General features: G+C 38.9%; 1 protein-coding gene across 9 annotated transcripts in view; it reads right to left on the bottom strand.

The window, feature by feature from the left end:
• The window catches only part of MAPKAP1 (MAPK associated protein 1), a 228496-nt gene that overhangs the window by 172366 nt on the left and 30426 nt on the right, over nucleotides 1–25704 (bottom strand). For 8 of the 9 annotated variants that reach the window (XM_061154649.1, XM_061154651.1, XM_061154648.1 and 5 more), the window contains 2 exons: nucleotides 24260–24349; nucleotides 10454–10602 (listed from right to left, as the gene is read on the bottom strand). In XM_061154649.1, the coding sequence (XP_061010632.1) occupies nucleotides 10454–10602; nucleotides 24260–24349 (239 nt within the window). The remainder of the gene's footprint in view (nucleotides 1–10453; nucleotides 10603–24259; nucleotides 24350–25704) is intronic. The other variant, XM_061154655.1, reaches the window with a different exon arrangement.

Here is a 25704-nt window from a genome sequence, read left to right as displayed (position 1 = left end):
TTATCACTGCCATTTTTAAAAAGTCTGCATTTATGTGTGGAGAGTGCCAAGCTGGGCTTCATTAAACAGTGACCAAACTTGCCCTCTAGGTATTAATACAATCAAAACTCAGACAAACGCACCTAGGATAACAAACTGGATGAACATCATTGCTGCCTCCCAACTTTATAGACCTATACTATGGCACCTATCACATTTAATACTCTACAGTTCATGGGTCTGTTCCTCTGCTCAGTCGGATGCACCTGAAGTCATGGACCACTGCCACAGTCCCCAGCTCAGGGCACAATCCTGACTGTGAAACGTGCTTCCTCCACATATTGGCTACATGGGCACTCTTATCTTCAAATTCCTCTATAGTGGTTAGTCCTGTCTTATCAAGTGCCTAGCAGACGCCAGTATGTAATAAACATTTGAAATGAACCAGTACAATGTGAGTGCTTAGTAAATAATTTGTTGGATGGATAGATAAATGGATGGAAGGATGGATGAATGAATCCACTCTGCTTACCAGGAAGATCAGTAGAAAGAAAACAGAATTCGTGGGACACACACTAGATTTGTGACTTCGCTGGTGACTCAGCTGGTAAAGAATCCGCCTGCAATGCGGGAGACCTGGGTTTGATCCCTGGGCTGGGAAGATCCCCTGGAGAACAGAATGGCTACCCTCTCCAGTATTCTGCCTGGAGAATTCCATGGACTGTACAGTCCATAGAGTCGCAAAGAGTTGGACACGACTGAGCGACTTTCACTTTCACTAGATTTGATGTGTAAAGTAATTCCCTCCTTCCTCAGCCCCAATATCTCATTATTTCTTTATTACATGTGAGAAAATTGAGGCTTACAAAATGCAGTAACTCACCCAACAGACACAACTGATAAGAGCTAAACCAGTGTATCAGATTCCAAGTCCACTGGTAAAGGGAAAATTACTTTGTTTTTAAATTTTGAAAAATTTCAGATATTAACAATACTGTGTTTCCTCCACAACAATGACTATAAAAGAACCTAAGAAAGAAAGTTGTGGTACTGGAATAAGGTACTGGAATACCAGTCCTGCCATATACTAGTGGGGTCTCCTTGAGCAAATCACTTTCCCTTTCTGAGCCTCAGTTTCTTCATTCCTAAAATGGAGATAACACTACCTACCTCTACCACAGTTTTGTTATGATCAACTAAAAAAGGAAATTAGCAACATGTATGTAGATGACCAACTACTCAAGAGTTCAAGTTTTCCCATTTATAACCTTCTACATGTCACTGACGTCAATCCCCTTCAATCACAAAACTATGGAACCTTAAAGCCAAAAGAAATCCAGTGATCGTCTAAACCAAGTTACTCATTCTAAACATGCAGAAACTGAAGCTTTGTCAGAGACGGGAGGTGACCTGTCACAGACTCTATAGTATGGCCGGGGCTAAAACATCTTCTGTGTCTGTGTTCTTTCCACCACATGGTTTCAGGAAACCTGAGAACCTGGAACTCAGGTTTCCATTTTGTAAGTATGAATGCCATTAAGAATGAAAATAAAAATCTCTTAAGAATTAGAACACCTAGATTCCATGCCCAAGTGGGTGACCCTAGGCTGTCACTCAATATTAATGGATAGTTGTCTTTAAGATAATAAAATCAAGGCCTAGCACTTAGAGCAACAAGAAAATCTCTACACTGAAAATTATGCAGAGCAAGTTGCCCGCAATAAGAAAGCTCAGTATAAAATCCCACCGTGTGCAGTCCCACCACAGCTATAAAACAGATTGTCTCCCCTGCTTTCACTGGGATCTAAGTGTTTGCCATTCATTCCAACCAGATTTCACCTCCTAATCTGGTATTTAATTAGCCAGGAAGAGGGTAGGACCACAACAGCAATCTTATTATAGCAAAAACATGTCCATGTTTTACCTCTTACTCCCTTAATCTCCAAGAATTACAATCAATATAGTTTCTTAAAGGACACCTGACATCTGCTTTATTTAAAATTACTATCTCATTTTCTCCTCTGAAGGGCCTGACGACCTGGATTAGGCATCTGAAAGTACAGCCCTGTCTCAGAGAAGGTGACTGATTTCTAGGGCAATTTCTCAGCCAAAGCACCAAAGCTGGCTGTGAAGTGGGAACAGAGAAGAGGCTCCTGGCTCCTAGCCCATGCTCATCCCAGACACCACTGTCTTGGATGCCTCCAATATAAACCTAACAAGCAGGGTATACCCTATCCCCTCCAAAAAAGAATATGTGTAGTGTCTTTAAGGACATGTAACAGACTGTGACGTGTTGTCAAACCAGCTCACAACGATAACTTCTACAGCATCTGCAGCCCTCTTTCAGTGCTTCCTAATTCAGAGATGCTATCTATTCAGTTCCTCAAGCCAGAATCTGATCAAATCATCCTTGAAACTCCTTTCTCCTACACTCCCTGACATATAGTCAATCCATCATCAAGTCCTATCACTTTTACCTACTAAATACCTCTTGCAGTCATCCACTCCTCCATCACCAATAAGTAAGCCCAAGTTACCATCTCTCTCACCTGGACCACTGCCAAAAATGCTTTGATTGGTCTCTCAAGCCTCAAAAACACTTCTCCAGTGTGTTCTCTTCATCAGAGCTTCAGGGATCTTTTCAAAACACAAACCTTATGACTCTCCCTCCTCATTTAACTGGTTCAAGGCTTTCCTATATTCTCAGGTTGCAGAGGACACTCCTACAGCCATATGTGGTAGAACCAGCCCCTGAAGCTTCCCCCTGCACCACAATCTACCTCAGTCTTGGGCTCCAGCACACAGCCTTCTTCTAGTTTCCCAAATCTCCAAGCTGCACCCACCACCCCCCACCCCGCCCGCCGCACTTGCCCTCAGATCCTCTGTAAGTCCTTTCTCCTCTCCCTTCACCTAGCTAGTCCTTACTCTGCCTTCAACTCTCAGCTTGAGTCACCTTCACAGAGAAAACCATCCCTGATAGCCTAGACTAGGTCAGATGCCCCTACGAAAAGCATGGGGGCATGCAAAAACCTATGCCCCTCCTAAAGCCCCCAGTATCTCTCCTGGAACTTGGTAATTAATTAGCTGTGACTAGCAGAGACATTACTTTGTCAACAAAGGTCCGTCTAGTCAAGGCTATGGTTTTTCCAGTAGTCATGTATGGATGTGAGAGTTGGACTATAAAGAAAGCTGAGCGCAAAAGAATTGATGCTTTTGAACTGTGGTGTTGGAGAAGACTCTTGAGAGTCCCTGGGACTGCAAGGAGATCCAACCAGTCCATCCTAAAGGAGATCAGTCCTGGATGTTCATTAGAAGGACTGATGCTGAAGCTGAAAATCCAATACTTTGGCCACCTGATGCAAAGAGCAGACTCACTTGAAAAGACCCTGATGCTGGGAAAGATTGAGGGCAGGAGGAGAAGGTGACGACAGAGGATGAGATGGTTGGATGGCATCACCAACTCAATGGACATGGGTTTGGGTAAACTCCGGGAGTTGGTGATGGACAGGGAGGCCGAGCATGCTGCGGTTCATGGGGTCGCAAAGAGTCAGACACGACTGAGCGACTGAACTGAACTGATACTATGACTGTGGGGCTTCCCTGGTGGCTCAGGGGTAAAGAATCCTCCCACCATTGTAGGAGATGCGCATTCGATCCCTGGGTCGGGAAGATTCCCCTGGAGAAGGAAATGGCAACCCACTCCAGTATTCTAGCCTGGGAAATCCCATGAACAGAGGAGCCTGGTGGGCTACATTCCATGGGTCACAAAAGAGTCAGACACCATTTAGTAACTAAACAATACTATGACTGAAATTTTGCACTTAGTTTGGTGATTATTTATATAACATCTATCTTCCTGCCAAGAGAGGAAGCTTCATGAAGTCAGAAACCAGGTCTGTTTTGGCCACTACTGTATCCAGATTTTACTTAACAGTGAGTGCCTGGTATGTAGCAGACTCTCATTAAATAGGAAGTAAATGAATGGCAATGTGGTCAGAGGAAACCAATACATCTTCCAGCACTGACCACATACACTACATACACATTTATAATTCTCATTAAATCGTCACAACGACATTTTCTGTTAAGTCTCATGAACCTTATTTTATAGATAAGAAAACAGGCTTAACGAAGGTAAAGTGGTCTGCCCAGGATCCCACAGCAAGTAAATAGCCAAGTGAGAATTCTAACCCAAGCCTGACAAACATGCTTTTCCCATTGCAAAATTCTGCCTTCCTTTGAAAAGTCTGAGTTGATGGTAAATTCCACCTCTGATGGGAATTTCTAGAAGACGGCTCTAAAATTAGAGGAAGCCTCTGGACTGGCAGGACACAGAACAAACTGCAGAAATGAGGCAGGGACAGAAAGCTCAGAGTGGAATAAGCTACTTTTAAGAAATCAGCCTTGAGAATTTAACTTCAGAAGAGGATGCTGAAAACACTTTCTTTTGTTGTAAGATTCTTATTTAATTCATTGTGAACATCACCCAGACAAAAATCCCAAAGCCTCCCCTGGAAATTTCCAGGAAAGGCTGAGCCACAGGAAGTGCAACTCAAGGGGGAAATAATCGCAGGAAAAGATATTTTTACATAATGAATTTGGTCCTTTTCTTGGTATACCACGGTGTGTGAATAAGTAGTAAATATATAATAAATTTTGCTTTAGAAATAGAACAGACTGATAAAAACTGGTCTATGAAAAAGAAGGCTAGCAAAATACAGTCACAGGGAGAAGTGCCAAATGTTGGGGCTTTACTCTCCCTTATTTAAAAAGGTATGTTTAATGAAGCCAATTGAAGAGAGAGATAAATAGCTCCTAATTCAAACAACAGAGTTACCTCAGATTGTCTCTCTCTCTTGAGGTCTGCCTCTTAATAGGCACTAAGCCAAGTGAACCCCTGGAGCACTCTTACTGAAAGGAAGGAGGGAAATGAGATGATAGGGCCAACTCCACTCTCAGCCACCTCCTCTGGTGGGGAGGACAGGGGTGGCTGGCTAACTTCAGGAGGGAGGGAGGTTGGTCAGAAGAAAGAAGCAAGGTCAAAGGATAGAAGGCCCTTAGGCTCAAGGCCATGCTCAGTTCAGGCAGCAATAAGCAAAAGCTGCTGTCCAGAAACATAATCAGCACTTGGAAGTGCAGGTTATAATTTTTTGGAAAGAGATCCTGAAGCTAAAGTAGCTTAACATATAAGAGGGGACTGTTCCCAGGCTAACAGAGGAGGAGCATTTTCCTCGAAAAGGCAATTTACCTTTACAGGGTGGCAATTCACTGATCTTTTACGAGTCTGCAACATTTTTCAGGGCCTTCTCACTTTCTGCAAAGTTTTAAATGACTTTTCTGTGAAGAGAGCTACTTAATGCCAATGATTGTAGAAAACATTTGTTCATAATTATCCAGACATAGACTGGAACAATGCTGAAACAAGAGCAGCATGCAAAAATGTATTTAAGGACTATCATCCCAAAATGCTGCTAAAAGCTATTAACCAGTATGTGTTAATTGCCACAGCATTCATATTAATTTTCACTTCAGGCTCGACATTGTGGAATATTTCCCCTGATACATTTTAAACAAAGTTTAATTTAAGGAACTGCTTCTATCAACACTTATGAAAATTAACAGCCAAGCAATTAGCACTCATGAATTATCCCTTCCCCCATGCTCTCTGCAGCTTCCCTGTTAAAACAGTTTCTAACAGAGAAATGGTTACTTTCTAATAAGTTAACACAATCAAAGTCACAGTTGTTTATATGAACCAGAACTGGTTCTGCTTTTTAAAGTACCTGTCAAGGTAAACATCCTCCTCATACTCAGAGTGTAATGTCACTAAGTCAAATAAGTAAGATATCTAATGTTTTAGTAAACTGCCAAGCAATTACTGACATCACACTACCTTCTCACCTGATGTTTAGAAAATAGCCATTGCAAAAAAAAAAAAAAAAAAAAAGCCATTGCAAAAAGAAAAAAAAAAAAAAGGAAGTAATTACTTGTTTTAATCTTCCTATTTCAAGTTAAAGGTCAAAATCCCACTGGACTGATTCCCTGGACTTCTACAAGCAGACCACTGTCACCCAGCCCGCTGTGCATCTTGTTTAACCATGCTAAACTCCAGGCTTTAAGAGCACATTTCCTCTCACTCTATCCTGTCAACAATCGAATGAAGTATAAAGGAAAGAGAGCAGCACTGGCCCACACCCTTTACTTTACAGAGAGAGAGAGGCAGAAGTGAGGTATTTGCTGGGTGCTTCCTTTGTGCCGTCTCAATCCTCCAGAGGAAGACACGCCACCACCATCTCATTCCACATACAAGGACTGCAGCTTCACGAGGTTAAGTAACCAGCCTGACGTCACACCATTCAGTGATGGAGTCAGGATTCAAACTCAAATCTTACTTCAATATAGATCTGCTTACCAACTAAATTATACTGCCTCTTCCTGTGCTGGGTGTTTTATACTATTTGATGGATTCATCAGGATTGTGAGGAAGGAACTCAATTTCTTTTCCTACGTCTGAGATTCAGTGAGGTGAAAAACCTGCCTATGGTTACATAACTGATAATCAGTACCATTTCTTTGTTAGTAACAGTATTGACAGGAGGGGCATATCTGAACTTCTGGAGGTCTATTGATGATGATAATATTTGTAAACACAGTTTAAACAAAATAGTGATGTCAATGTACTAGCTAAAGCTTCTCAACTAAGTGGTAAGGCATGCAATGAAAACAGCGAGATACTTTTTAAAATAAGACTTCATTTTTTTAAAAGGTGGAGAGACAGGGCAGAAATCCACATGTTTAGGAATACTGAAATCAGTGCTGAATGTTCACTGTCTGTCACTCCTTCATTGCCTCAGAGCAACTCCTGGTCACACCCAACATTTCCCACATTTAGTGAGACCACAAGGACCAGCACAAAAATGTTCCTATTATCTCACCTCTAAAACAGAGGTTGGTTTTGTTCATTAATCAGAGGTCCTGTTTTTAACAAGCCCAAAGACTTGAGGCAGATGGCTGAGCCTGATTTTGCCTTGTCCAGCTAAGCATTCCTTAAAACCACTTGCAATCTGTCTTGGTCTGTTTTCAAATGATCAGTAAACAGAGTTATTAATAACCTACGAATCTAAAACAGGTCTTGGATAGCCCTGCCAATTTGCCAACAAAGATAATACAAACACAGTAATGGTAGTGGTTTAGTCGCTAAGTCATGTCCGACTCCTTGCAACCCCACAGACTATAACCCACCAGGCTTCTCTGTCCAGGCAAGAATTCTGGAGTGGGTTGCCATTTCCTTTTCCAGGGGATGTTCCCAACCCAAGGATTGACCCTGGGTCTCCTGCAGTGCAGGCAGATTCTTTACCGACTGAGCTACAAGGGAAGCCAAAAACAGTAATAAACCTGATTAAAAAAAAACCCTTCAAAGTTACCAGAAAGCCTATGCCTAAGTATGGCCTTCCCTCTCAACTATATAACTTCAAGAAGTTATCAACCAACCACAATTTAAAAAAAAATAAAATTATTAACCAGCTACAGGAACCAGAAACTATTTGAAAGTATTCACTTTAATTCAGCACAGTAGCTAAGAGATGCTTACCCTTGGAATCACTAAAACCAACAACAATTCAGTTTGCACAAACTCTTAAAGATGCCTGCTTAATTCTGATGTAACTGTAAGGCCATACCAAAAATAAAATCCTTTTTTTCAAATCCAACGCTAGTTTAATCATAAGGAGGATTTCACAGCAGTTAGTCTCTTGAGGAAATACATAATTAAGTAGTTTTTTAGCATATTTAATTAGACCCCAAACTCTTTCCTGTCCCTTTCTCTCCCCAATTATGTACCATTTGCCCAAGAGACCTAAGCAACTCAGTTAATTATGTAAATAAGGCAAGAGTTATTCCCAAGAAAAGCATTGTGAATATTTGCAAGGGGGGGAAAACTGTACATATTTTAGTGGCTTTAACAAACCTTTCCAGAAAAAAAAAAAAAAGGAACTATCAAAATACATGAGAAACTCATACATTTGAAGCAAAAACAGGGAGTGATGACAAGATGGTGAATCATTAAAACAGGACACTCATTTCACTTCTTAAATATGAGCTGAATAAAAATAAAATAATTTTAAGTTACAACAGTAACAAAAATTTAGTGCTGAACGTCAAATGATTTATGGGAAGAATCAATCTGGAAATTATTAAAGTCGACTCTCACAGAAAGGCTTTATTATCAAGGGGTTGACATGATCTTAACTCTAGAGGCAGCCGTGGTGCTGTTATAACTACTACAATCCCATTATTATGCAATCACAAAATGCTAATTTCATCATTTTGAGGTGTTATTTGAATAGTCATTTTAATTTCTAGGTTACGAAAAGGCTTGACTCAAGTATAATTCTCTATTAATCATTGAGATGTCACTGAATATCATATTGATGCATTTCACAAAGATAAAAGAAAGACTAATTTAATATGTACAGTACGATATCCTTCAAATATTAGCCACTTTCATTACACATCTGCCAAATGCATCAATATTAAATAATAGATGAGAACAAGGGTTTAATTGTGTTTTAGCAATTGTAATATGTAGGATAATAAAAAAATAGCACTGTATCACAAGAAAGACTTATCGATATATAAATCTTTCTTAATCAATTGTACAATGGTGATTGGGCCATGCTCACATTCTTTGCTGATTACAAATATATTTGTTATGACAAAAAACATCAAGAGTTGTAAGTGTAAACACACACCTAGCAAAAATAATTCCTTTGTGACTGAGGAAATGGTTTAGTTTTCAATTCCTTCCTGGCACTTCAGAAATTAGGTATATATAACACACAGAGTTCACAACCTTCGAACAAGTCCAAGTGTAAGTAATTTATAGGAGAATCTAATAGTATAATCAAAATTCTAGAATATGGTATTTTAAAAGATCTGCGCTATTTTGTTGGCAAAGCATTATCACATATTAATTACTCCAGAATTCATTACATCTTGAAACAATGAGATGATAGGAAACAAATAAATTCCAGCCATGTAATCTAATCCCAATAATAACGTCTCATATTTCCAAATGAATCAACTGCAGTATTTCCGAAAAAAAAATCCCCTTAAGCCCAACTCACTTGTTTCCAGAGGCTGACATTTCCATCCCTAGGGGGACCCTTTTTTCTCTTTGCTGTATTCCACAAGCAGCAGCAGGAGATGGGGGCAGGGGCAGACTGAAGAGAAGCTCTTCACAAGATACAATCTCCAATTTACCAAAAGTGCTTTCTGATGTTTTGGGGGGGAAATTCCTGAGCATATTAGGATTTTATGTTACTTATGCATTTTGTTTTTAGTTTCTGTTCTTCTCTGCCAGCATCAATAACCTCACGTGCCAACAGCCATATATGCTTACTTAAGGAAATGACAACCCACTACAGTATTCTTGCTTGGGAAATCCCATCAGCAGAGGAGCCTGGGGGGCCACAGTCCATAGGGTAGCAAAGGGTTGGACATGACTTAGATACTAAATAAAAGACCAGTGGAAACATGCTGAATTGTATGAGATGAAAGTGTTTCAAAGTAAAGAACATCACCATGCTCAAAGATGACAATTGATAGAACCAGCATATAACCAGGACTTGAATATGAAAAGTGCAAACATAAGCAAAGAGTTCTATGTTTATTAATTGCAACTGTGCTGAAATAAGACAAATTGTTCACAATCCCTCCAGGCAACAAGCTATCACTCAGCACCCCCACGCCACTGACAGACAGCAAGCATAATGGCAATAAATAAAAAAATCAACTGCTACAGTTCTGAAAGAAGCCCAGCTCAACTTGGTACAGAGACACAGAATGTGGGAATGCAGGAGAGTGGGTGCTCACGTAGAGCTATACTCCACGTAAAATAGTGGTCCTTTTTCTAAAAGGAAAATAAACACACTTTAATTTTACAAACTGTAAATTGTCAGGACAGAAAAAATTAAGTCATCCTGCACAGTAAGTGTCCAAATGAGATTCAATAAACACTGAAATGCAAAGCAACATCCTAGAATTCTGAAGAGAAGCTCTAATGTCCACAATTTGTGGAGTTATAATCAAGACTCATACCAGACAATGCAAACTGTCAAATGCAATGCAAACTCCCAAAACCATTTTCAAGGCTTTCCCCACAGTTAGACCTTAATTAATCACAACCCAACTAACCCAAACCTCAGGACATAAAACAGGAACACACACATTCATATCTCAGGACTGTTTCTGTTTTCATCCCCCCAAACATATTACCGTGGAAACAACAGTAAGCCCAAATCCAGACCTTTTTACACCCTCAGTCTTTGAAAATGTGAGAGACATTCTTTGTTTGTTCTGACTCCCTTTTGAAACCTACTTAAATCTGAATCTGATAAAAATAAGAATGACAATACCAACAGTAACTCCATTCAGTCAAGGCGTTACCTGAAGGGATGCGTTCCTGTTTACTTACCTTGCCATCAAATTTGGAGTACTCGTTAAAGGGATTATTCAGCTGCAGGGGGCACTGCTCCAGGCGTACAGATAATATCGACTGCTTCCCAGAATTTGGAGGTTTCTCTTTGAGGGACTTTTTTTCAAACAGTGACTTTAACTCCTGGGCTGTGATACAAGGGGAAGATAAAAACATCTTTGTGATTACAACACAGAGAGACAGCCTGTGTCCACCTTCCCTAAAAAGTCTTCCTTGGAACCTTAAGGAGGGAGCATTCAAGGACATGTTCAGGTCTGATATGTGCAACAGGCCTAACATATACTTTAATGTCTGTGCACTGAACGAGCAGAGCACTGAAATATACATGTAGGTCATATTTGTCAATTTAGAAAGACTAGGGTTTAAGGAAAGGGGCAGAGGTCAGATAAATCAATAGAAGCGCTATTCTCTAAGAAGAGCATTTCACAGCTGCAAGATCAGAGCTTTGGCCTGGCTTTGACACTAACAGATGTGTGATTCTGGACTATTCACTAAACCTCTCTGGACTTGTCAAACCAGATAATCCTGAAGAACTCTCCTCCCTCTAATTTTGAAGTTCTAGTTGTTCAAAGTCAAGGTTCACAACTTAACCCTCTCACAGTTCCCAATGTGTACCTAGCACATAATCTGGATGACAAAGATGAAGAAGTGGAAAAGGAAAAGGAGGAAGAGTATTTATAATAACAGAAGTCAACATACATTGAGGAAGCCAATGTATCTCATCCAAACCTCATAACAAACTTATGAGGTAGACACTAGCTTTATCTCAATTGTGTCAGTGTGGAAACTGAAGCACAGAATACTTTGATTGGCCCCTGGTCACACAGCCTGTAAGGAGCAGGGCTAAGATTTGCACCCCACTAAGGCTCTTAGCCATTAGGCACTAATGAACATAGCAGACCTTCAATAAATTTCATTGCATGAATCAATGAATAAAATAATGATTGAAGGAATTCAGATTAAGTTATTAAATCAAAATCTTCAGCACTCACTCATTAGTGAACCAAGACTAGTTAGTTCCATACCCTCTCAAAGATCATTTAATTCTCTGTATTAATCTGAATGTCATTTAAGGTGATAGCTGGATGATAAGTACACGGGGGTTCACTGTACTTTTTATTTTTGTGATTTTAGAAAATTTCCATACTTAAAAGTTTTAAATGAATCAATCTTAGATCTTAAGATGTGCAATAACTAAGTTAAATCCACTCCATTCTTGAGCACGACCAACCTGAACTGAGATCAAACATAATTCTGAAATAGTTACTTAGAACTTTTTAAAAAGGTAACAAGTTATTTTCAACAAATTAGTGGGACAACTTTATCAGATAAGTCCCTATAGATTTATATGGCAAACCAGGAGAAAAGGACCTGTTGCTATGAATGTATAATTAACAGATATTACTCTGTTGATTACATGCACTTACAAATTCAGAATGTGGATTAGATAGCAAAGTGTCATAATTTGGGGGTGTGAATGAATAGTATGCTAGCTTCTTGGGCCCAGAAAATTATTTTTTTTATTTATTTTGTTAATAGCAGCATACATTTCTAAAAACCTCATGCATTTAGTGACCTGAATCAACAAGGCGGCTACTATGATTATGATATGCATGCATACAACATGATATGTCCAGAGAGTGAAGCTCCAAATCTAGCCTCCCAGGTCAGCAGAACAAGGAAAGGGAAAGACAGAAGGCAGATGGACCTCCCAAAGGCCAGGGCAGAATGGACGAGGAATGCATGTAACTGAACACAGAATTGTACAAGGATAACACCTACATGACACAGTCCTAAGGCTGTGAATCATCCAGATCAACTATTTGTAACTGTGATTACCAAACTAGCACCTCACTGAGCACTGTGCTGACTAGATACCTGAGCACAGAAATTACTGTACTTATGTATTCAGTCGGTGGTAAGGAGTTAGGTGGTGGTGGTGGTTTAGTCACTAAGTTGTGTCCAACTCTTTTGTGGCCCCATGGACTGTAGCCCACTGTTCCTCTGTCCATTGGATTTTCAGGCAAGAATACTGAAGTGGATTTCCATTTCCTTCTCCAGAAATGCCACCTTTTAAAAAAGAATTAGATCCTTTTCTCCATGATGTAGGAAGCAAAGGAGGAAGGGGGAAAATGTCATAGGTTGAGGAGAGAAGTCCAAGTGTGACTTAGTCAGAGAATGGAAGAGTTAATAAATACATTATCACTTCACACTTAACCCTACTGATAACAGTACAGTGACTTTGACAAGTCACAACCCCGTTTCTTCTGGAGCTACTGGTAACTTATCCCTTAGGATCATTGTGAGGACAAGATAAGAAGACACCTGCCATTGTTCCTAGCACCCAGTAGGTTTTTTGCTTTTGCTTTTTCCAATACTTTGTCCACCTGATGCTAAGAGCCGACTCATTAGAAAAGATGTTGATGCTGGGAAAGATTGAGGGCAGGAGAAGAGGGCGACAGATGATGAGATGGTTGGATGGCTTCACCAACTCAATGGATGTGAGTTTGAGCAAACTACAGGAGACAGTGAAGGACAGGGAAGCCTGGTGTGATGTGGTTCATGGGGTTGCAAAGAATCAGACATGACTTAGTGACTGAACAAAAAGAAGAAATAGGTGTTTGATAAAGGATCATTCCTTTCCAAAGTGCAGCAATAAACTTGTTGATTGATTACAGGTAGAACAGCACTTCCAATATTTAAAATACCACTTTAATAGCAATCTAAAATGTTCTTAAATGTGCATTTTAATCTATTGCTATTAATGTATAATTAATAGATATTAATCTGTTGATTAATGTACTTATATATTCCAGAATCTGGATTAGTGATTCCTGGAATTCACTGCCAGAGGCCCAGGTTTAATACCTGCTTGGGATATGAAGATCCCACAAGTGGTGCAGCACAGCCAATAAGATAAAATATGTAGGTAGACAACATTTTACAAAAGTCAAAACTAAATTGTGGTGATATAAATCAGAACAGTAATTGCCTTTGGGTAGTGGATTAACTAGAAAGAGGCACGAGGGAACTTTCTGGGTTACCTAAATGCTACATACTTGACTGGAATGCTAGTTACCCAGGTGTATATGTTTGGCAAAAGTCATCAAACATTTAACACTTCTACATTTCAGTGTATGTAAAGCACACCTCAATAAAAAATAAATAAATAGGGAAAACTTAAATAAATAAATATTCTTGTACACTGATAACTTCTAAATGATTATTCCTAAATACTCCCTAAAATTACAGACTCACATATTCAACTTTCTATTTCACTCCTCTACCTGGTTGGCTAATGGCATCTCAAACTTTTCATGTCCTTATATAACCAACCTCTTGATCTTCCCATTAACCTGCCCCTTCCACAATCATCTTCCCAGTTAATGGCAACTCTGTTCTGCCAGGCAAAAAACTTGAGCGTCATTCCACTTTTCTCTTTCACACTTTATCCATCAAGAGACACTTTAGAAGATATCCATAACCACCTATGGCTATGGAAGCTGGATTATCACCACCATCTTCAAACTGCTCTTGTTTTCACATTTTCCTCCCCCACCCAACCCAGAGCCAGCCAACGAGTTTCTTTAAAATACGAGTTATAAACTTCAGAATAAGAAGGAAATGGATAAATCTGATGCTATAAAAATAAAAATTATATAGAGTCTCAAAGTAGAGAAGACACTGAGCAACAACCCTATAGAAAACTGTACAGTATGTAACACCCACGGAAGAAGAAACTCAAATAATAATAATGAAAAGGTGTGCAACCACATTCACAATAAGAGATACGCAAACTAAAACTATACACTGATACCACTGCACTTCTATCAGACTGGCAAAAATCAAAAATGTTAAGGCTATGAGGAAATAGACACTATTACTAGAGGGAATGCAAAAGAGTCAATTCTCAATGAAGGGGGAATGTGGCAATGTCCAAGAAATCCATATATTTACCTCTTGGCCCAGCAATATCACTTTCAGGATCTGATCCTAGGGATACTGGCAACAAAACAGAACTCATATGTGGGAGGCTTTTCACTGCAGTGCCATCTACAATAGCAAAAGCCTGAAAACTATCAAATATCCCGCAACAAGGGCTTTCGTGGCTAACCTATGATACATCCACATCATGAAACCTATCTCCATAGATTGCTCCAGAATAATTCTCAGGGTATGTTGTTAACTGAAAAATGTGTTGCATAAAATAGGGTGTATTATGCTATATTTAATTTAAAAAGAGGGGATACAAATGTGAATATGTTTATATATAGTTGTAAGTGGACAGGAAAGCCAAAACCTTTTTTAAAATGACTAAAAGAGTAGAAGATAAAGATTGAAGCTAGATTTCTCTTCTTTTATGTATTTAATTTTGGAACCACATAAATGTTTTGTGTAATTAATAAAGGAAAATGCAACCTCAAAAAATAAAGAAAACTGAAATACATGAACCTAAATGTAGTATTTAGTTGGCAGTTTAACTACAAAGAGAGGAATTATTTTAAGTAACTTTATCACAGAGCAACATGACTGTATTTCCTAGTGGAATGTATTAAAAAGATTTTAAAAAATTCTTAAAATGTTCTCACTAATCCTAATGTTATTAATTACATTGGTATTTCAATTCTGGAACCAAGATTTTCAGCAAGAGAAAAGATACATAGACATAAAATAAAAAAAATTAAGTAGAAATTCCTAAATTCTAACTCAGTGTATTCTCTCTTTAAAATTTTATTTTTTTCTGAGCTCTACTCCCTGAAAAGGCCTATTAAAAAAAAAAAAATTCAATCCAGTGAGCAACCCTAGAGCTCACTTGTGGTCTCTCAATGGCATTTACCACTAAAAAGAATCAAGACTCCCAGGAGAAATGGCTGATTCCAAATGTGGAGAAGAAAATGGGCAAGATGAACCTGCAACATCTTGTTATACAAGAAAGCAAAGAAGCTATGAAAGATTACTGGAACAGTGTCAAAAGAAGTTAGAAGCAAATGTGAAGGGACTCACTATACAAAAGGACAATATTAGCATAAAAAAGAATAACTGCAATGAATAGAAAAACATAATTTATGCTTAAAGCTCATGAGTGGATAATGATACAAAAGGAAAAAACTCTCATTGGTCACCTATACAGGATGCTAAGGAATAAACTCTTCATCCTGAAAACTACTAACAAAGGGAAAGAATCAAGTATTTATCCTACCTTTCTTGTAGGAACTATACCTGAGGATGGTCAAATAGTAGATTAGGGAAAGTTCTTTATATAAAACTTGTTAATAAATGAAGAAAGACTGATAAAATCAGAAGTCAAATTTATATTAAAAAAAATCAGAAATCACTATTTCATAACTAAAGAAAGTTGAGTGCCAAAGAACTGATGCTTTTGAACTGTGGTGTTGGAGAAGACTCTTGAGAGTCTCTGGGACAGCAAGTAGATTCAGTGAGTCCATCCTAAAGGAAATCAGTCCTCAATATTCACTGGAAGGACTGATGCTGAAGCTGAAACTCCAATATTCTGGCCACCTGATGCGAAGAACTGACTCATCCGAGAAAACCCTGATGCTGGGGAAAATTGAAGGCAGGAGGAGAAGGAAACAGAGGATGAGATGGTTGGATGGCATCACCGACTCAATGGACATGAGTCTGAGCAAGCTCCAGGAGTTGGTGACAGACAGGGAAGCCGGCGTGCCGCAGTCCATGGAGCTGCAAAGAGTTAGACACGACTGAGCAAATGAACAGAACTGAAAGAAAGAATCTGGACTTCCCAAGTGGCTCAGAGGTAAAGAATCTGCCTCCCAGTGCAGGAGACCTGGCTTCAATCTCTGGGTTGGGAAGATTTCCTGGAGAAGGAAATGGCAACACTCCAGCATTCTTGCCTGGAGAATCCCACGAACAGAGAAGCCGGGCAGGCTACAGTCCATAGGGTCACAAAAAGTCAGACACACCTGAGCACGCATGCAATTATAATGAATCTAGTGATGATCATCAATGACCACTAAAATCAACAGACGAGAAGCTGATGGGAGTAATTTAATAATGAATGGATAACACCTGATTCTACTATCAACCTTATCACAAATAAAAAGAACCAAGAAAACATTCCATGTTTCCTAAAATGATGCAATAGAAAATACAGATCAGTATGAACATAGTATTCTTACCATAAACCAAACTTCAATCTGAGTAATTTTCCAGATCCAACCACCAGTTTATAGGAAATAAAGAGGACAGAGGAACATATTAAATGAGATTGTGGGGATATGATTAGCAAAAGAATGCAGAAAATTCTATGGGACAAAAGACCCAGTTTCTTTAATAAACAAACTACAGAATACAAAGCTGGAAAAGAATCCAAATCTGTAGATTAAAAAGGAAATGAGACATGTTACCCAAAAGTAATGTGTGGACCTTAGATCTAGACCTGAACAAATGAAATGGGGGAAGAGGGGGTTTGAAACAAGGAAATATTTGATAACAGTAAAGAATTCCTGCACATTTTTAGAAGAATAGTGGTAGTGCAGTTTAAGTACACATTAAAAAACGTGTAAGTATTTAGGTATACATTTGTATGACAGCAAGGATTTGCTTAAAAATAACCTGGGAGGAAAGGGTAGGTGAACATATAAGTGACACGAGACAAGACATATGCTACTAAAACTGCTGAAGCTGGGCGACAGGCATGGGGAGTTCATGACACCATTCTTTCTACTTTTGTATATGTTTAAAAGTTTTTCGTTATTTCTCTGTCTGAAATTTTTTATAATAAATAGTTGTTTTAAAGGAAATTTAAGCTAGGAAAAAAAGAAACTAAGTCACATATCATACCAGTACTCTGATCAAATCCCCTCACCCAGGTCCTTATAGGACCATCTATGATCAGGTCTCCCCATGGCTTACCTGTCCAACCCCACATCTCCTGCTCACTGTGCTCTAACCAACGGGCATCTTCCTTGCTTTTCCACCAGCGTATCAGTCTCACTTCCACCCCAGGACCTTTAGACTTGCTGCTTCCTCCTCTTAGAACACTCATCTCCCATAACCTGCCTGGCTCACTCCCTCACTCTCTTCAGATCTCTGCTCATCCATCACCATCCTCATGAGGATTTCCCTGATCACCCTAAATAAAACAGCAAAACCTCCTGCCTAGCACTCCCTATCCACCTAAGCTAGGGAATATTTTTCTCTGCGCCACATATCCCATTCTGACATCTGACATACTGTGTCTGTTAACTGTCTTTCTCCAGCACAAGCTCCATCAGAGGAGAGATTTTGTCCTGTTTACTGCTATACGTTTTATATATAACTGTCTTTGTGTACTGTCAGTTCAATTCAGTCACTCAGTTGTGTCTCTTTGCAACCCCATGGACTGCAGCATGCCAGGCCTCCCTGTCCATCACCAACTCCCAGAGTTTACTCAAACTCATGTCTATTGAGTCGGTGATGCCATCCAACCATCTCGTCCTCTGTCATCCCCTTCTCCTTCTGCCTTCAATCTTTCCCAGCATCAGGGTCTTCTCAAATGAGTCAGTTCTTCACGTCAGGTAGCCAAAGTATTGGAGCTCCAGCTTCAGCATCAGTCCTTCCAGTGAATATTCAGGACTGATTTCCTTTAGGATGGAATGGTTGGATCTCCTTGCTGTCCAAGGGACTCTCAAGAGTCTTCTCCAACACCACAGTTCAAAAGCATCAATTCTTCAGTGCTCAGCTTTCTTTATAGTCCAACTCTCACATCCATACCTGACTACTGGAAAAACGACAGCTTTGACTAGATGGGCCTTTGTCGGGAAGGTAATGTCTGTGCTTTTAATATGCTGTCTAGGTTAGTCACAACTTTTCTTCCAAGGAGCAAGTGTCTTTTAATTTCATGGCTGCAGTCACCATCTGCAGTGATTTGCAGCCCAAAAAAATAAAGTCTGTCACTGCTTCCATTGCTTTTGCATCTATTTGCCATGAAGTGATGGAACTGGATGCCATGACCTTAGTTTTCTGAATGTTGAGCTTTAAGCCAACTTTTTCACTCTCCTCTTTCATTTTCATCAAGAGACTCTTTAGTTCTTCTTCACTTTCTCCCATAAGGATGGTGTCATCTGCATATGAGATTATTGATATTTCTCCCATCAATCTTGTTTCCAGCTTGTGCTTCATCCAGCCCAACATTTCTCATGATGTACTCTGCATATAAATTAAATAAGCAGGCTGACAATATACAGCCTTGACATACTCCTTTCCCGATTTGGAACCAGTCTGTTGTTCCATGTCCAGTTCTAACTGTTGCTTCCTGACCTGCATACAGGTATCTCAGGAGGCAGGTCAGGTGGTTTGGTATTCCCATCTCTTGAAGAATTTTCCACAGTTTGTTGTGATCCACACAGTCAAAGGCTTTGGCATAGTCAATAAAGCAGAAGTAGATGTTTTTCTGGAATTCTTTTGCTTTTTCGATGGTCCAACAGATGTTGGCAATTTGATCTCTGGTTCCTCTGCCTTTTCTAAATCCAGCTTGAACATCTGGAAGTTCATGGTTCACATACCGTTGAAGCCTGGCTTGGAGAATTTTGAGCATTACTTTGCTAGCATGTGAGATGAGTGCAATTGTGCAGTAGTTAGAGCATTCTTTGGCTTTGCTGTTCTTTGGCATTGGAATGAAAACTGATCTTTTCCAGTCCTGTGGCCACTGCTGAGTTTTCCAAATTTGCTGGCATGTTGAGTGCAGCACTTTCACAGCATCAACTTTTAGGATTTGAAATAGCTCAACTGGAATTCTATCACCTCCACTGGCTTTGTAGTGATGCTTCCTAAGGCCCACCTGACTTCGCATTCTAGGATGTCTGGCTCTAGGCGAGTGATCAGGCCATTGTGATTATCTGGGTTGTGAAGATCTTTTTAATATAATTCTTCTGTGTATTTTTGCCACCTCTTCTTAAGATCTTCTGCTTCTGCTAGGTCCATACCACTTCTTTCCTTTATTGTGCCTATCTTTGCATGAAATATTCCCTTGGTATCTCTAATTTTCTTGAGGAGATCTCTAGTCTTTCCCACTCTATTGTTTTCCTCTATTTCTTCCTGTGAACTGTAGGAGTTAAATAAATACTTGTTGAATGAATAACGCTGGATCAGACAAGCAGACAAAGTAGTTGTGGGGAGCAGGAGCTAACAGGAGGAGGGAGAGATCAGATGAGCACAGAAAAGCAGAGATAAGATTGAGAAAGGTCCCAGAGCCCTTCCTCCTGGTTCTAAGCTATTCACAAGGCACAGCTATACTTCTTGAGTTGCTCAACTTCACGATGCTCTTCAACTTTAACTTCACTTGCTTTTCGTTATCGGCCACTGAAAGGTGTTTGTTTTTTTAAAATATAGAAGCTTTGGCAACTTTCCTGAACCCTACCTATAGGTGATACAGAGAGAAGGAAAGGTGCAAGGGAACATCAAAGACTCTTCAATATCCAAAGCTCCAGAAGCAGCTCCTTTCTGCCTGCAGTGTGGGAGAGAAGGAAGCTGAGTAGAGAGACTACAGTCTCTGCAGTCAGAATGCCCAGGGCAAGAATTCTGACTTTGCTATTTACCACTTGTAAGTAACTTGGTAAAGTTATTCGGCACCTCTATACTCGTTTTCTCACCAATAATATAGAAATATGAACACCTAATTTGTTCTACTTGCATGAAGTCAACTGAGTGGGTGGCATATAAACCAGTGGTGGTCAGAGCTGGTTACTTATTAGATTCACCCCGTGAGCTTCTGAAAAATACAGGTTTGTGGACCCCAACCTCTATCTACTAAATCAGGAATCCCACAGACAGGGCCTAGAAATGCATACAGATGTCATTACAACACTTTGGATGCATTTCTGACTTTTATATAGCCACTGCACCTGGGAACTGTGCTATATAACAGAAGTTATATAAAGAAAACCAGGAATAGTCATAAGTAACTGATATAAAGTACATTATTATTATTTTAAGCTATTATTTAACCTTACAAGTAAATAGCCATGAATTCCAATAGACTTCAAACTTCTTGAGGACGGGAATCATGTATTCCCCGAAGCACCGAGCAGTGAATTACTAGGCACACAGAAGTTGTGGAAGAAATACTTGTTAAATGACTCAATGAATAAGAATATTAACTAATTTTGTAAGTAATATAAAACACCATTTTATTTTTTTTATTTTTTTATAAAACACCATTTTAAAACAATAAAATTAAAAATACTAGTCCTTGATTTGACGTTATTCTTGACAATGCTATCTTCCAATGACATTGGCTTCACATTTATCCATGCAGTTTTAGTTACAGAAACACTAAAAGGATCTTACTATAAGGTATTACGTTTATCACATGGTCTTGTGGCACACGCGTCAGTATGTTCATGAAGAACTTCGAGGTACGGACCAGATGGCTTCTAGGATCCTTTCCAACTCCTCTATGGAAAAGCTGCATTTAGGCAGTGTCTTAAAGAATGGACCGGATGCAGACAGAATAATTATGGGAAAAGAACACTGCAGGGGAGATCATCATATTCACAATGATGATTCTTCTAGTGGGGAATGAAGTAAAACAAAGATAAGGAAAAGCAGATGAAAGGATTTTTAACAAAATGTAATTAGCATAAAAAGAGTGAGTAAATGAATGATAACCTAGCCAAAATTCCCAATTAAAATCAAAATGATATGGTCATGGCATTTCTTGCCAAAAGATAGCATGCGTTTGAGAGATGTGTGAAAACAGAATGGCTGCTCCGTTTGCCAGGGAGATGTTTAGTGGACTGAGGACTCCACTTTTCTAACCATTTCAGGATACCTGGGTGTCACTCTGTGGTAATGATGGAACCCAGCTTAACAGAAAATTCAAAGGCATTCCTCTGTATGTTGACGAGGAATAACCAACAGGCAGGCTACTGGTCTGGCCAGAATCGAAGTCAACATTTCAAAGCATGGGCAGGCACTTTAAAGAGCCTTTCCAGAATTAAGATCTCAGGGTCAATTATTGAAATCTGTGAGACAGAAATAAGAAGGAGAGAAACTGAGGGAGAGAGAAATGGACAGTGTGGTTAAAATGAAAGCAAACAGGGGACTATTTACTTATGCCTCCAGCACATTCTGTGAAACACTGAACAAAAGTTAGAGAGGATCTGACTTTAAGGAGTGGGTGATGGATGTATTAAGATTTATTAGATGTATCTCTAATTATTAGGTTATTAAATGCATCTAAATTTAGGTTGAAGAAGTTATTTCTCACATTATGAAAGGTGTTAATGCTGTTATATTTGAGGTGCTCTACTCCTCTATCAAGATTGCCAGGAGAAATATCAATAACCTCAGATATGCAGATGACACCACCCTTATGGCAGAAAGTGAAGATGAACTAAAAAGCCTCTTGATGAAAGTGAAAGAGGAGAGTGAAAAAGTTGGCTTAAAGCTCAACATTCAGAAAACTAAGATCATGGCATCTGGTCCCATCACTTTATGGCAAATAGATGGGAAAACAGTGTCAGACTTTATTTTGGGGGGCTCCAAAATCACTGCAGATGGTGATTGCAGCCATGAAGTTAAAAGACACTTTCTCCTTGGAAGGAAAGTTATGACCAACCTAGATAGCATATTAAAAAGCAGAGACAGTACTTTGCCAACAAAGGTCCATCTAGTCAAGGCTATGGTTTTTCCAGTGGTCATGTATGGATGTGAGAGTTGGACTGTGAGGAAAGCTGAGTGCCGAAGAATTGATGCTTTTGAACTGTGGTGTTGGAGAAGACTCTTGAGAGTCCCTTGGACTGCAGGGAGATTCAATCAGTCCATCCTAAAGGAGATCAGTCCTGAATATTCATTGGAAGGACTGATGCTGAAGCTGAAACTCCAATATTTTGGCCACCTCATGCGAAGAGTTGACTCATTGGAAAAGACCCTGATGCTGGGAGGGATTGGGGGCAGGAGGAGAAGGGGACAACAGAGGATGAGATGGCTGGATGGCATCACCGACTCAATGGGCATGAGTTTAAGTAAACTCCGGGAGTAGGTGATGGACAGGGAGGCCTGGTGAGCTGTGATTCATGGGGTCGCAGAGTCGGATACAACTGAGCGAATGAAATGAACTGAACTGAACTCCTCTATTAATTTATTTTTTAATGATTGTTATATGATATGGAAGTAAAAATGGCAAAGCAAAGGGTAGCTGGAGAGCTGGGCTTACTAAACTGGCTCTGAACTCATTAAGAAGCAATAAATAGGAAAAACACTTAAGATACACAAAAATTTTGAAGAAAGTAGACAAGATAAATGATAGAAAGGTTTTTCAGTTTGTGCTAAATACAAAAGAGAAAACTATTAACTAGATCAACAGAAAAGGCCAGTCTGGGGAGATTTTTAAAATACCAAGAGCAAAACTAAAAAGACATTCAAGGAGAATTACAGGAAGTCACAGAAGTGAGATATAAGGAGAAAGAAGTGGATGAGATTTCTGGTTCTACACAGTCGTCATTTACAAGCAATCATTAAGAAAATCATACCCAATGAACACTCCTGGGTTTACAATCATAGTAGGAGAAAGGAATAACCACTTTATATGATGTGGTTTAGCAGAAAGAGACTGGGCTTTAGATAAACAATGCTAGATACAAAACATGATTCGACTGCACTACCACTTCCTAGCCTTGTAAATTCTGCAAGTTAAGTACCTGTGACCTTGTTTCACCTGGTAACAACGGCAATGAAACCTACACCTTATAGAACCATTCACTGGAGGTAATGCACATAAGGTACTTACCACAGCACTAGGCAGGTGCTGCTATTACTGTGATAATCATGAACATTATTAGCTTCATAAATATTATGGAGCAAAGGAGTCAGTCAACAAAAATTGACTGGTCACGTATTATATGCCAGGGTAGTAGTGCAAGGTATGAAGAAGATTAAAAGATAGACTGCGGACACTTATTTGAAAGGAGAGAAAAAAGAGAAAAGCCAAGGAAACATGATAAAACATTAGAAAATATTTTAATAGCATTCAATTTTATAATTTTTTTAAAAGTCTTCTCTTCTTGAAATTTTGAAAATGCATCAATGGTCAGCTTTTTAATATACAAACCACAGGAACACGTACTGGAAATGCTGATACCAGCAACATAATGGTTTGTAAGCTAAAGGAAAAGAATTAGCATATATGCAAAAAAGGTTGTTACTGGGGTCACTAATGCAAGGGATGGCAACCCACTCCAGTACTCTTGCCTGGAAAACCCCATGGATGAAGGAACCTGGTAGGTTGCAGTCCCTGGGATCATGAAGAGTCAGACACGACTGAGCGACCTCACTTTCACTTTTCACGTTCATGCATTGGAGAAGGAAATGGCAAGTGTTCTTGCCTGGAGAATCCCAGAGACGGCGGAGCCCGGTGGGCTGCCATCTATGGGGTTGCACAGTCAGACACGACTGAAGTGACTTAGCAGCAGCAATACAAGGGAAAGTCTAGGTTAGAACTGCCAGGAGGAATCTATAATCTCGAGGCCCATCCAAACCACAGGTACACCTAAGAACAAGGTACCAGCACAACAGTTTCTACAAAATGTGCCCTGCACTCATGAATTCCTGTCCCCAGAATGAAGAGTAGACAAAAAGACAAGACCTAAAGAACACACAGCTTCGGAGGGCCAAGGCACCCAAGGGAAAGAGTTCAAAGCTCAAAACACAAGAAGTAGCAGCCTACAGTATTTAAAAGGATGAATTAAAAATAAAAGCTCTTACATAATAATATAAACTAAAGATATAAATCTCAAATTAACAATTAAAATTATTTTGATTTACCTGATTGCTTAGAATTTCTTTCTTTCCACTGAATATTTTTGCATTTGATCTGGTTTTGTCTCTCTTTTCGGAGTCGTTCTAATCTTTGAGCTTGAAAAGAAATATTATAACTATAAGTTTGTCAATGAAAGTTTACTATAAACAAAGACATAATTAACTACCTTTATATGAATAAAGATGTTTTATATTGCATATGTAGGGGAAAAGTCATAAAATTTTAAAGGTGGCACCCCTGAAAAGCAAATACCAACAAAAACATGAAAATATTCTTGATTTATAATTGAAATTAGAGGATATAAAACATTAATAGAGATCATAAAGATAGTATTAACATGGAAGAGAATAATAAAATGTGAAAACTTCTGTGATTAATATGACATTTCATTATATAAATCATTAATAACGGTCTTAAAGGAATTTTAATGCACAAATGAACTGAAGTGAATATTACATTACAGGAATAAAATTACTGTTATGAATTACTCTACCCGTTTCAAAAATTAAAGATAAATGAACTCAGACTAGACTATTAAAGTTTTAAATATAAAATCCTTTATCTAAAAATCATGAAAATTATAAAATGTCAAAGCTATATAAATTAGCATAGCTTTTCTTCAGTGGGCTGAAACAGTTTATAGGTAGTAAAATAAATGATTTGTATCTTTGTAACATTAGTCAAATCTTAAAAAGAACAATTTTTCTTATACAAAATTTTAAGATATGCTGAGAGGATTAAAAAGTAAATTCCTTGGTCACTCAAATACCCCACAATCTTAATTAATTATTAGCAGCTAAGTGCTAGCTTAAGAAATTCCAAGAACAAAAACAAAAGCATCACCTTAAATTATGCATTTGTGATTATACTACCATTGGCTGCTCAACCTTCAAATGTCAGTTAACTGGATCTTTTAAAGAAATACTGTCCAGCACACAATACTGTCCAGCACGTAGAGACTATAATGGAAAAGAAAGCCACAACTTAGGCCACCTCTTCAAATTAGGCTCCTCTTGCTCATCTTCAGCTTGCTATCTTGGCCCAATGCTAACAAAAATCAATAAAATAAAGTTTTCTTTCAACTGCTTTCAAGGTAGGAAATCGTACATCCCTGCCTTAGCATTGTGGCAGTGAAACACTGAAACTAATCTTGCTAAAATTAAACTATGCTGGCAAAAACATTCTGACAACGTCACTCTATCGAACCAAATTCCACAGAAGCAAAATACATTCAACTGCAATTAATAAATTTGAAGGGTACAGCCAAAGTATTATAATCATAAAGCTCTCAATTTAGCAGCATTCTCCTACTAAATCCATTCAGCCTGTCATAAAAGATATCTCAATAACTTGCAAGGAAGTCAGTTTTAACTAGAGAACTGTGAATCAATGGTTCGAAATTATATTCAAACCTTCACTCGAATCCTATTTTGCTAAAAGTTCCTTTAAT

The sequence above is a fragment of the Dama dama genome, chromosome 11 (assembly GCF_033118175.1).
Source record: "Dama dama isolate Ldn47 chromosome 11, ASM3311817v1, whole genome shotgun sequence".
In the NCBI taxonomy this organism is placed as follows: domain Eukaryota; kingdom Metazoa; phylum Chordata; class Mammalia; order Artiodactyla; family Cervidae; genus Dama; species Dama dama.
The sequence above is the reverse complement of the archived record's forward strand: the minus strand, read 5'-3'. Positions and strand labels throughout refer to the sequence as shown.